At 49.1% G+C, this 14,426-nt stretch overlaps 1 protein-coding gene across 7 annotated transcripts in view; it reads left to right on the top strand.

Moving 5' to 3' along the window:
* LOC126470242 (centromere protein J) overlaps window positions 1-14,426 on the top strand; it is a 326,728-nt gene that overhangs the window by 256,093 nt on the left and 56,209 nt on the right. For all 7 annotated transcript variants that reach the window (XM_050097951.1, XM_050097950.1, XM_050097946.1 and 4 more), the window contains one exon: window positions 11,569-12,341. In XM_050097951.1, the coding sequence (XP_049953908.1) occupies window positions 11,569-12,341 (773 nt within the window). The remainder of the gene's footprint in view (window positions 1-11,568; window positions 12,342-14,426) is intronic.

Below are 14,426 nucleotides of genomic sequence, written 5' to 3'. Positions count from 1 at the left end.
CTGGGCAGCTGTCAGTATGTTTTAAGATTAAAGATTCGTGTTCCCAATGAGTACAGTGTAGAACAGAACCACACACGAACCACAATACAATGCAACAGAAAATCTGTCATCACTGTAAGAAATTTCTCATGTGCTCATATTCCTTTAGTGCTTTACTAACAAAAGTAGTTTGTTCGTTAGTTAATGTTCCATGGATCATCTGAATGATTCTTTTATTAAAATGATGTGGAACAAGTCAGTTTATAGGCTATGTATGTAGGTACCAGAATATATGTCATATGTCTATATTGGTTTCATTTTAAGTTTGAGGAGGGAGAAGATCAGCTGTATTAAGAACTTTGAAGGCAAAGGAAAACTGTGAACTATCTGAGCAGTCCACATCAAACTTTCATCTCTGGGCTGCATTATAGAATATTGATGGAGGATATTCAGTTGGGTACATTTACATGACGTTTTAATCAGTTACGTGTCAAGTGAGAGTTTGAGGGATGGAAAAGATGTGTCTTGGTTCAGTAGCTGTGTTAGAAAGTATCCTTAGAACTTTTGGTCTTAAATAATTCAATACACGTATCAGTCGTCTATACAGTCACTATACGATCACATTGGCACTGAGGAAAAGGTTGACGATGAAAGTCAAATTACTGAATTCTGCTTGTAACCCACCCATTTAGTTCAGGTTAATTAACCTGGCTGGGATTATTGTACCTATTAGCCTGAATAACCACCTTTCACAGCACAGACCATTGCAAGACGTGGAGAAAGAGTGTCATTGAGGTTCTGGAAGGTACTGACAGGGATGTGGAGCCATGCCAACTCCACTGTCATTACCAGCAGTGCTAGGTTTCTCAGTTGAAGATCCATGATGTGAGCAGCCAGATTGAGATGGTCCCACAGGGTCTCAGTTGGGTTCAGATCCAGGGAGTTAGGTGGGCATGGGAATATGGTGAACATCCTGGTGCCCTTCAACCCACACACATACACTGTGAGCTGCATTACATGTTGTGTTCTCCTCCTGGTAGATGCCATTATATGAAGGAAAAACAAATCGTGTATAGGATTGCGCATGGTCCCCAGGGATAGATGCATACTTGAGTTAATCCTTTCTGTCTTCCAGAATGATGAGATCACCCAGGGAATGACATGAAAACATTCCCCGCACCTAATGCTCCATCCTCCAGCCTAGACCCTTCTGACAATTGTTGGAGGGTGTTTGATTTAAGATATTTCGCACTGAATGTGCCATCAACCATCAGTCTGTTGTAGCATAAACTGTGATTCATCTGAAAAGGCCACTTGTCTCCATTCAGTGGATGTCCAGTTGTGGTATTGGCATGCAAATTTCAGCCTTTGTCGCTGATGAAAAGTGGTCGGCCTGGGTGCATGAACCAGGTGCTTGCTTCAGAAGCCCACACGCAGCAACGTTCACTGAACAGTCATTGCGACGTTCACTGAACAGTCATTGCGACGTTCACTGAACAGTCATTGCGACGTTCACTGAACAGTCATTGCGACGTTCACTGAACAGTCATTGCGACGTTCACTGAACAGTCATTGCGACGTTCACTGAACAGTCATTGCGACGTTCACTGAACAGTCATTGCGACGTTCACTGAACAGTCATTGCGACGTTCACTGAACAGTCATTGCGACGTTCACTGAACAGTCATTGCGACGTTCACTGAACAGTCATTGCGACGTTCACTGAACAGTCATTGCGACGTTCACTGAACAGTCATTGCGACGTTCACTGAACAGTCATTGCGACGTTCACTGAACAGTCATTGCGACGTTCACTGAACAGTCATTGCGACGTTCACTGAACAGTCATTGCGACGTTCACTGAACAGTCATTGCGACGTTCACTGAACAGTCATTGCGACGTTCACTGAACAGTCATTGCGACGTTCACTGAACAGTCATTGCGACGTTCACTGAACAGTCATTGCGACGTTCACTGAACAGTCATTGCGACGTTCACTGAACAGTCATTGCGACGTTCACTGAACAGTCATTGCGACGTTCACTGAACAGTCATTGCGACGTTCACTGAACAGTCATTGCGACGTTCACTGAACAGTCATTGCGACGTTCACTGAACAGTCATTGCGACGTTCACTGAACAGTCATTGCGACGTTCACTGAACAGTCATTGCGACGTTCACTGAACAGTCATTGCGACGTTCACTGAACAGTCATTGCGACGTTCACTGAACAGTCATTGCGACGTTCACTGAACAGTCATTGCGACGTTCACTGAACAGTCATTGCGACGTTCACTGAACAGTCATTGCGACGTTCACTGAACAGTCATTGCGACGTTCACTGAACAGTCATTGCGACGTTCACTGAACAGTCATTGCGACGTTCACTGAACAGTCATTGCGACGTTCACTGAACAGTCATTGCGACGTTCACTGAACAGTCATTGCGACGTTCACTGAACAGTCATTGCGACGTTCACTGAACAGTCATTGCGACGTTCACTGAACAGTCATTGCGACGTTCACTGAACAGTCATTGCGACGTTCACTGAACAGTCATTGCGACGTTCACTGAACAGTCATTGCGACGTTCACTGAACAGTCATTGCGACGTTCACTGAACAGTCATTGCGACGTTCACTGAACAGTCATTGCGACGTTCACTGAACAGTCATTGCGACGTTCACTGAACAGTCATTGCGACGTTCACTGAACAGTCATTGCGACGTTCACTGAACAGTCATTGCGACGTTCACTGAACAGTCATTGCGACGTTCACTGAACAGTCATTGCGACGTTCACTGAACAGTCATTGCGACGTTCACTGAACAGTCATTGCGACGTTCACTGAACAGTCATTGCGACGTTCACTGAACAGTCATTGCGACGTTCACTGAACAGTCATTGCGACGTTCACTGAACAGTCATTGCGACGTTCACTGAACAGTCATTGCGACGTTCACTGAACAGTCATTGCGACGTTCACTGAACAGTCATTGCGACGTTCACTGAACAGTCATTGCGACGTTCACTGAACAGTCATTGCGACGTTCACTGAACAGTCATTGCGACGTTCACTGAACAGTCATTGCGACGTTCACTGAACAGTCATTGCGACGTTCACTGAACAGTCAGTGCGACGTTCACTGAACAGTCAGTGCGACGTTCACTGAACAGTCAGTGCGACGTTCACTGAACAGCCATTGAAGAGACACTGTTGGTAACACATTGGTTCATCTGAGCAGTAAGTTGCTCAACAGTTACCTGTCTATTTGCCCATTCAAATTGCCACACCTGTTGTTGACACCTGTCATCTATGCCATGCGTGGTATACTTTGACCACGGCTGCAATTGATGAGTTTACAAACTTGACCGTTTCCGAAATCCTTCTGCCCTTGACTCGAAAGCCAATGATTGTGCTCATTAGATGACAGATAAATAGCTTCATTTCCACAATACAACAATTGATGTTTTGTTTTCCACGTCCCTGACACGCTTTATGTGCTAGTGCTGCCACCCGCCATATGTTGATTGGTTATTCATTGTTGATGTCAAATGATAGCAATGGTCACATTACTGTGACTGAACTGTGTATATTCCGATGGGAGGCCTACAGTACATTTTATGTGGGCCTGTGTCCCGTATTTTAGCTGATGCCTACATGAGTGTGGTGCAGGTTTCAAAATGGTATGAATTGTCTCGACTACAACCTAAGCTGTTAGGCCGGAGGTTTTAGTGTGTTTCAGAGTGGCTGGTGTATCCTTCTTTGTTTAGTGATCAGCCGGTCAGGCTTTATATTTTGGTCTTCTTTTCCTTTTATCCATGTTTTTAAAACTGACACACAATCTTTTATACTATGTTAATGAATTTGTGTATGAGAAGCTTCGTAAAATGAATGACTAAATTATTTTCTGATTTCTTTGCACTTCTACTTAGTTTTAGCTACATACGTCTTCCCAGACTTAAATATGGATACTAAAGACCTAGATGTTGTGAGCTCAGCTAAGTCAGGGTCGGGGCCGTTGTCACAATCATAATTACCATCAGCCAATTGACTTCCACTGTGTAGACTTCCTGTAGACTTTTTCATGTATTAATGCTTTCAGCTTTATGTATCCATATCATACCTGCATGTTTTCTGATATCACTTATCCCTCTTCTATTAGGTCACAGTCTAAGTATTTTCTTAGTTCGCGGAATCCAGCAAAGAACTTTCTTGGTTGATGTGCCCTGTGCCTACAGCCTATTTACACACCCTGCACCCTTTTAATTTCAACCTATATGATGTCTGTTCTCTGATCTGTTAATTTGTTTTGCTGTCTCTGCTTGTAATACCAAACATATTCCTTTGTTTATAACTACTTACCTTCAGCTGCCCTAAAAACAAAAACCCTCAACTCTCTCTAGTCACATTCTTTGTTACTATTGCTTTCTTTTTGATGCATTCATTAGATGTTACTTGATTTATTTATGCATTTATTTCTCCTGGCAACATTAGGGCCTACTGGCTGTTCCTTAAATATAACCAAACATCTTTAGTGAGTCAGTATTACAATATGCATAGTGCATAAGAAATGCATAATGCTCTACATCTGCTTAAATACTGTACAGACAATTGTGAAGTGCATGTCAGAGAATACTTTCCATTGTACCAGTTATTAGGGTTTCTACCCATTCCAGCAATGTATGGAGTGCAGGAAGAATGACTACTCAAATGTCTCTGCATGCTCTTAACTCGTTTGATCTTGTCTTCACAATCCCTACTAGAGGGAAATGTAGGGAGTTTTAGTATATCCTTATAGAGCCATCATTTAAAGCTGGTTCTTGAATCTGTGTAAGTAGGTTTTCTCAGGATAGTTTGCATGTATCTTTAAGTGTCTGCCAGTTCAGTTTCTTCAGCATCCCTGTAACACCCCCCATTGATTAAACAAACCTATGACCATCTGTGCCGACTTTCTCTGTATGCAATCAATATGCCCTACTAGTCCTATCTGATATGAGTCCACACAGTTCCATAATCCCCCCAGAGGGCTTATGGTTCTTTCATGAGTTCGTGTGTGGTGCACACGGGCCCTGAGCTATTGCAGTCCTTTTTTCTGCCCGGGCTACTTTTCCTTCACCATGCCCCTCCCTCTCCATCTTCACTTCTTCCCCGATGCCCCCCCTGCCCCTCCCTCGGTGTTGTGATTTATGTTGGCCTGCGTATCCACCTGGTTTGCTGCATTCCATGTGCCTTCGTTACTCTTGGTTGTTCTCTCTCCCCCTTTTTGGCATTTTGGTCCTCCCTAGGGGTCTGTCGTTAGTGTGAGCAGTTTGGAGGAAGAACTGCTTCCGTAGTGTCAACGGTGTGGATTCCTCTGGCCTCGCTTCCTTTCCCGCTGTAGTCTGCCCCTCTGGGTTACCAGCACGTGTGGCCAGTCCATGTGGTGGGGCTGTTATGTACCCATGTGGCTGAGCCCTCTGTCAACACTGGGATCACACTGCTGATACCTGAGTTGTAGCCTCCCCATGCATACCAAGGAGGACTCCCCTCCACCCTACACTCCCCTCCACCCTACACTCCCCTCCACCCTACACTCCCCCCCACCCTACACTCCCCCCCACCCTACACTCCCCCCCACCCTACACTCCCCCCCACCCTACACTCCCCCCACCCTACACTCCCCCCCACCCTACACTCCCCCCACCCTACGCCCCCCCCACCCTACCCTCACCGCCCCCCCCCCGCCCTACGCTCCCCCCCGCACTACGCTCCCCCCCCGCCACGCACTACGCTCCCCCCCCCCGCACTACGCTCCCCCCCGCACTACGCTCCCCCCCGCACTACGCTCCCCCCCGCACTACGCTCCCCCCCGCACTACGCTCCCCCCCGCACTACGCTCCCCCCCGCACTACGCTCCCCCCCGCACTACGCTCCCCCCCCGCACTACGCTCCCCCCCCGCACTACGCTCCCCCCCGCACTACGCTCCCCCCCCCGCCCTACGCTCCCCCTCCCGCCCTACGCTCCCCCTCCCGCCCTACGCTCCCTGCCCCGCCCTACGCTCCCCCCCTCCCCCCGCCATACGCTCCCTCCCCCCGCCATACGCTCCCTCCCCCCGCCATACGCTCCCTCCCCCCGCCATACGCTCCCTCCCCCCGCCATACGCTCCCTCCCCCCGCCATACGCTCCCACCCCCCGCCATACGCTCCTCCCCCGCCCTAAATCCCCCCCCCCCCACCGCCCTAAATCCCCACCTGCCCTACACTCCCCCCCGCCCTACACTCCCCCCCCCCAGCCCTACACTCCGCCCTACACTACCCCCCTCCCGCCCTACGCTCCCCCCGCCCTACACTCCCCCCCCCAGCCCTACACTCCGCCCTACACTCCCCCCCCCAGCCCTACACTCCGCCCTACGCTACCCTCCCCCCGCCCTACACTCCCCCCGCCCTACACTCCCCCCGCCCTACACTCCCCCCGCCCTACACTCCCCCCGCCCTACACTCCCCCCGCCCTACACTCCCCCCGCCCTACACCCCCCGCCATACACTCCCCCGGCCCCATACTCCCCCCCCCGCCCTACACTCCCCCCCACCCTACACTCCCCCCCACCCTACACTCCCCCCACCCTACACTCCCCCCACCCTACACTCCCCCCACCCTACACTCCCCCCACCCTACACTCCCCCACCCCCCACCCTACACGCCCCCCACCGCCCTACCCCCCCCCCGCCCTACGCTCCCCCCCGCCCTACGCCCCCTCCCCACCGCCCTACGCTCCCCCCCGCTCTAAATCCCCCCCCCCCACCGCCCTAAATCCCCACCCGCCCTACACTCCGACCTACACTCCGCCCTAAGCTACCCCCCTCCCGCCCTACGCTCCCCCGCCCTACACTCCCCCCCCCTCCCGCCCTACACTCCGCCCTACGCTACCCCCCCCCCCCAGCCCTACACTCCGCCCTACGCTACCCCCCTCCCGCCCTACACTCCCCCCGCCCTACACTCCCCCCGCCCTACACTCCCCCCGCCCTACACTCCCCCCGATCTACACTCCCCCCGCCCTACACTCCCCCCTGCCATACACTCCCCCGCCCGCCCTACACTCCCCCCTGCCATACACTCCCCCGCCCTCCCTACACTCCCCGCCGCCCTACACTCCCCCCCCCGCCCTACACTCCCCCACGCCCCACACACCCCCCGCCCCACACTCCCCCCCCGCCCCACACTCCCCCCCCTGCCCTAACACACACCCCCGCCCTACACACACACACCCGCCCTACACTCCCCCCCGCCCTACGCTCCCCCCCCCCCCCCCCCTACGCTCAGCCCCCCACTCCCGCCCTACACTTCCGCCCCCCCAATCCCGCCCTACGCCCCCCCCCCTACGCTCCCCTCCCCTTTGCCCTACGCTCCCCCCCCCCTCTGCCCTACGCTCCCCCCGCCCTACACTCCCCCCCCCCCCCGCCCTACACTCCACCCCCCCCGCCCTACACTCCCCCCCCCCCCCGCCCTACACTCCACCCCCCCCAGACCTACACTCCCCCCCCCAGCCCTACACTCCGCCCTACGCTACCCCCCTCCCGCCCTACGCTCCCCCCGCCCTACACCCCCCCTACGCTACCCTCCTCCCGCCCTACGCTCCCCCCGCCCTACGCCCCCCCGCCCTAGACCCCCCCCCCGCCCTACACTCCCCCCGCCCCATACTCCCCCCCGCCCTACGCTCCCCCCCGCCCCATACTCCCCCCGCCCTACGCTCCCCCCCCCGCCCTACACTCCCCCCGCCCCATACTCCCCCCCCCCCCGCCCTACGCTCCCCCCCCCCTGCCCTACGCTCCCCCCCCCCCGCCCTACGCTCCCCCCCGCCCTACGCTCCCCCCCCCGCCCTACGCTCCCCCCCCCTCCCTACGCTCCCCCCCCCCTCCCTACGCTCCGCCCCCTCCCTACGCTCCCCCCCCCCCGCCCTACGATCCCCCCCCGACATACGCTCCCCCCCCCGACCTACGCTCCCCCCCCCCCCGACCTACGCTCCCCCCCCGACCTACGCTCCCCCCCGACCTACGCTCCCCCCCCCCCCCCCGACCTACGCTCCCCCCCCCTTGACCTACGCTCCCCCCCCCCCCCCGAGCTACGCTCCCCCCCCGACCTACGCTCCCCCCCCCCGACCTACGGTCCCCCCCCCCCCGACCTACGCTCCCCCCCGACCTACGCTCCCCCCCCCCCCCCCCGACCTACGCTCCCCCCTCCGACCTACGCTCCCCCCTCCGACCTACGCTCCCCCCCCGACCTACGCTCCCCCCCCCCGCCCTACGCTCCCCCCCCCCCCGCCCTACGCTCCCCCTCCCCCCCCGCCCTACACTCCACGTCCCCCGCCCTACGCTCACGCCCCCCGCCCTACGCTCACGCCCCCCGCCCTACGCTCAGGCCCCCCGCCCTACGCTCAGGCCCCCCGCCCTACGCTCAGGCCCCCCGCCCTACGCTCAGGCCCCCCGCCCTACGCTCAGGCCCCCCGCCCTACGCTCAGGCCCCCCGCCCTACGCTCAGGCCCCCCGCCCTACGCTCAGGCCCCCCGCCCTACGCTCAGGCCCCCCGCCCTACGCTCCCCCCCCCGCCTTACGCTCCCCCCCCTGCCTTACGCTCCCCCCCCCCCGCCCTACACTCCCCCCCGCCCTACGCCATAAGCTCTGGGCATACTTCAACAACCACTGTATGGTGCAGCGGTGGAAAGTTGTGTGTCACAGGGAATGGGAATCTTGGCTTGACAGCCCAGATCGTGAGGATGGTAAAAACCTCTATCAAAAGATCCCTCAATCCCAAGGTGTGCTGCGTGCTGGTGAGATGCATGGTTGTTTAGGTGGAACAGTCATTAAAGGGCAACCTCTGGGGAACCTGCTGCTCCTCAGTTGTATAAGGCTTATTCAGGCACACTGGGTTCTATCTGAGTGAACCCTTATTTCACTAGCTGCTTGTGAGACCGAGATGGAACCCTCGAAATCATCATCTCCTCCTCCCAGTGGGAAGGGTGTACCACCTGGGAGTATTCACATCCAGTCCTCCAAACGGATGAGCAATGTCGAGCTTGGCCAGCTTTTAGATGGGTCACCGTCCAGGTCTGCCAAGGGCTGTTGGGAAGCGGGGTGCACTCATCCCTTGTAAGGCCAATTCAGGAGCTACTTGATTGAGAAGTGTTGGCACTGGTCACGAAAGCTGACAATGGCCAGGAGAATGGTGTGCTGACGTGCTGACCACATGTCCATCCGCATCCAGCGATGCCTAAGAGCTGAGGATGACATGGTGGCCAGTCAGTACCGTTAGGCCTTTAAGGCCTGTTTGGACGTTGTTTGTTTGTCTACAAAATTTAAATATTTTAAATACAATTCTGTCTAGTTATTATTTTAAAATAACTGATAACCATCATAGTGTTCTAATACATACAAGGAGAGGTTCCCAGTGGTGGGGTCCACTTGATGAAATCATATGTGCGGTGATGTAGGCTAAGATCCCATGGACTACATGCTGCAACCATTCAACCTAGTGAGCCCTCATTTGTGAGTAATTGACGAAAAAAATTTCAGAATTTTCTGTGATGTTTTATAGCTGTAAAAAAGTAATATTCATCAGATCAGTTACAAAGTGTAGTGGTTAAGGTTTTGGCCTTCCATGTAAAGGGATGTCAGTTCAGAAACTCATCAGGTGGAATCTAAATTTTTATTTTCAAATCTGTATTGAATTGACTTTGGTTATTATTTTTATTCAATCAATTTGATTAAATGTATATTTTTAAATTCTATTGCTTTTTACATCATTTTAATCATCGTATTTGCTTGAAATTGCTCTCATTTTTGTTCCTAACATTTTTTTCCACTTGGAATCTTTGTTCATGGTTTTTTGTTTGTTTTTGTGTATTATTTAATTTCTACTGTTTCATCATCCTATAAATTTTGTCGATGTTATTGTATTAAATGTATCCATTCCTCATTATACTTAAACTTCATTTTACTTAACCTTCGTTCATTTAAATCTTCATCTGCATTAATTTGTCCATAGTGCAATAAGGATTTGTTTTGAATGTGTGTTTGATGTTTACCATCCAAAAAATGTACATATTGTAAGGAAAAATACATTTTTGACATCCCCCCCCCCCCCCCCCCCAATACATCGGCAGTTTCAAATTTTTAAGTATTATGATAATTAAATATGAAAGAATTTAATTCACTTCATCAAAGATTCCAGGTGAATAAAGAATGATAAGAAGAAAAAAATATGAGCAGTTCTGAAAGTTAATATTGTGATTAAAATAATGTGACAAGGGAATATAAATAAAAAGAACATTACATTTAACCCAATTAATTGAATAAAAATAATTACCAAAGTCATTTTGGCAATAACCATTTAAAAATAAAAATTTAGATATCACTTGGTGAGTTCTGAACCAACAATTTTCCGCACGGGAGGTCAAAACCTACTTTTTCCCAGCTATAGAACATCATGCCAGATTCCATTTTTTTCCCAATTACTCACAAACAAGGGCCCACCAGGCTGAATGGCTGCAGCATGTGATACCTGGTACCTCAACCTACATCACAACATAGATTATTTCAAAAAGTCAGTTCCCCTGCCGGGACCTCCCCTTGGTAATAATAATGAGTACAAAGAACGGTGATAGATGCACAGAAGAGCAACTCATTTTGTCACCCTTTTAGGTAGGGCATGGAAGCACTGCACCAGTCGTGAAAACCTGTGGGAAGTATGATCAGATATACCCATAGAAAATGAGGAGTGAATTCTGAGATGATTATCAGTGACATTCCTTGAAACACTCAATTATCACATACTAAAAATTGTTACTTTGCAAGATATAATTGTGAAGTAATTGTTATTTGATGAGGACATTAAGACACTAGACAATATTTCCATTAGAAACCTTTTGAAAAGCCCACTCATCACTTATCAGAGTAAAAACAGGGACTAACCAATTATAGCAATAATTTTTTGTACTGCACATTAATCCAAACATCAGTACCTCTCAACATATCTAGGTGTCTGTTATTCTGCCACATATTCGTGTCATCCATGCATGATATTTCAACAACTTGGCTCAATATCTTTATCAGGTGCTACCTGGAACAAGTCACATTGTTGAAATACAGTGCATGGTGATAGATGCAGGTAGTCAGGTAAAATTGACTGTTATCTGCAACATGTGAAACGTCTCCATCTACCACTTAAAAAGTATGATGTCAACAATTTGTTCAAATATTGAACTGAATCACAGATACCAGTAAATCATTCTGCTGAGTTCCTAGGTGAGTCAGCCGACATATTGCTTCCTCTGTACGTATCTAGAAAGAATATCATGAAGATATAATTAGAGAGAGTCAAGCTTATATGGAGACTTGTCGTAAGTTGTTCTTCCTGTGCACTGTTCACTGCTGGAATTGGAAAGGGGGGAAGTGACAGTACATTACAAAGTAGACCCCCCACCCCCACATGCCATAAGATGACTTGCAAAGTGTAGATGTAGATGTGAGGTGGTGGTGCACGTGTGATTGTGGTGACTTATTGCATTTGTTTTGAAACAGTGAGCTAAGTGAATTATATTTTGTTTACAGGTAGATGTTCACATCAGTCTAATAAATGCTGAAAACTGTAGTGCCAAATTGGTTGATTCTGTACCCAGTAAAATGAAGGATTGTGAGAGTGAAGAGCTGCAGCAGCCTTTGGATGTCTGTAGCATTGCACCACAGCATTTTGTCCCTTCAAAGACAGTAAAGGATGCACCCGAGGCTGAAATACCAAGTGCACAAAATGTGATACTAACAGTTCCAGCTAATGGAAACATAATTAATTCTTCACTAAACAAAACACATACAGAAAAAAATAATCATGTTCAGAGTAATAACATTCAGGAGAGTGATGATGTTAAAAAGAAAACTCCTGAAAATGGGAACATTACCGATTTTGATGATGCTGGTATCAATTCACTTCCAAAACATGATTTTGTTCATTATGCAGCACAAGATAGCAATGTCAGTACTGGGGAAATCAATGAGTATATAAACATTTTAGATGACAACACTTTGATTAACAGAAAAATTATTCCCAGCAAGTTGCACAGTGCAGATCAGAATGTTGATTCAGATATGATTTCTAATGACCGTGTAACTCACATTAAAACACATCCAGATGGAAGGAAAGAAATTTGGTACAACAATGGATGTGTGTGCAAAATATCAAGTGATGGAATGAGTGAAAAAATAATATACTATAATGGTGATGTGCTTGAGAGATGCCTGAAAAGTCAAACTGAAAAATACTATTTTTGTAAGAGTAAAATATGGTGCACAACATATGAAGACAAAACACAACTGGTGGAATTTTCAAAGTAAGTACAATATATGCTGCTATTTCTTAAAATTATGGTGGGCTTTGAAAAACATTGTGTGTGTGTGTGTGTGTGTGTGTGTGTGTGTGTGTGTGTGTGTGTGTGTGTGTGTGTAAATCTTTCACTGTAATCGGTGTGTTGATGTTAAACAACCTCACTGTTTCAGTAATTAATGATCTTGTTGATGAAAGGGGTTGAGTTGCTTAGAGAGACATTATTCTTATACACACTGCCTGACAAAAAGAGTGAAGCACCCAGAATGCATGGTCAGATACACACTATCAGCAATTATGGAAATGATTAGGGTTGCAATTATCTGTGACAGAGTAGTTACCAGAGTGCACAAGTGTTGTTTGTGTTTAGTGTTGTTATCAGGCCTGGTAGAATACATGAAGGGCGTGAACAGTGTCAAATGTTGAGTGATCACTCCAAAGAAAACGGAGATGCCGCGTACTTGGAGTTACAGCATACTCATGTGAGACAGCATTATCAGTACCTGACAGTTTGGTAGCGGCTTCATTGTAGGGCTCCGTTTTGCTGGTGGATCGAATTGTGCAGTATCCACATTTGTGGGGCATTTGGATGTAAGAGTGGCCCACTGTTGGACCGCATGGGCAGGTACACTTGTAGTCAAGGTTCTGATTGACCACGTCTGATCATCACGAAGGGGGATTACCATGTTGTGCCCCAACCATATCATAACTGCTTCACATCTGTATCTGCCATCATAGAGTAATGGACTCAGTGTGTCATCCTGCACCATTGGTCTGGGAGTAGCAACAACCAGACTATGGAATTATTGTCCCATGGGTAAGCTGCCATCAACACCACAACACAAATAACTGCATTTGATGAGTGGTGCTTCGACCAGGAAATGTGGACTCCTGATGAATGGTGTCACACTTTGTTCAGTGACACATTGCAGGTCTGTTGTACCCCAAATGACCATCATTGTCAAGTATGGGAGCAACCTGGGGAGAGGTTCCACTCTTCCCAGTGTTTGTAGAGGCACAGCAATCTCCTGGTGTCACTGGGTGTGACTTCAAGTCATGCCTGTTAGTGATTGATGGAACTCTGATGACGTAATGGTATGTTACAGACATCCTGCATCCTTTTGTGTTCAAATCTCATGCAGCAGTATCGTGTTGTCGTTTCTCAGCAGGACAATGCTCATTCACATATGGCTCATATGTCTATGAACTGTTGGTATGAAAGTTGAGGTAATCTTGTGACCAACATGATGTCCAGATTCCTCCCCAGTAGAATATGTGAGGCATCAACTTCGTCCAGGTACCTGTATCCCCTATATCAAAGACCAGTTACAAACAGTAGTGGGCCAATTTACTTCAGAAGAGGATACAACAGTTTCCCAACCAAATCTGTGAATAGGATGCTACACAATTCTGGTAAGTGGGTTCTCAGTGTCAAGTTCTTGATAAATTTGACTCAATTTGGCAACTGCTGAAATATCCTCACATACCCTCTCAACACGTGAAGTTGCATTTTATTTCCCCTTCCCCTTCTTTGTGCTTCCTTTTTCTGTTACTCAAAATTTACATGAAGAAATATTGTGACACTTTATAACTTTCCAAAGGCATTTTAGTCAACATTTTTCTCAACAGCCAAACCCATTAACTGTAAAATAGCATCTCACAACATTGACAATACAATTTTATAGGCCATGAAATGGTGCACATAATAACATTCTGTGATTTTTGCTGTGCGATGGTTTCCTTCCTGCCATGTTGAATTAAGTTGTTGTTCTCTTCGCTGAGACATAAATAAAACTATGTTTCCTTTTTTTTTTTTTTTTTTAATATTGGAGCAGAAAGATGACATCTAACACACACACACACACACACACACACACACACACACACACACACACACACACACACACACACACACAGATACAGAAGAAATGTTGTATTGTGTGGAGTTCGTAAGAAGAGAAGAGAAGGGAGGTTGAGGGAAGGGTGTCTGATGACTGAAAGGGAAAGCAGCAATGGGGTGGGATAGGAATGTGTCATCAGTGAGCTCTCTCTTGCTCACACACTGGGAGTAGCATGTGGCATTAGAAATGGA

The sequence above is a fragment of the Schistocerca serialis genome, chromosome 3 (genome assembly GCF_023864345.2).
Source record: "Schistocerca serialis cubense isolate TAMUIC-IGC-003099 chromosome 3, iqSchSeri2.2, whole genome shotgun sequence".
Taxonomy (NCBI): Eukaryota; Metazoa; Arthropoda; class Insecta; order Orthoptera; family Acrididae; genus Schistocerca; species Schistocerca serialis.
The sequence above is the reverse complement of the archived record's forward strand: the minus strand, read 5'-3'. Positions and strand labels throughout refer to the sequence as shown.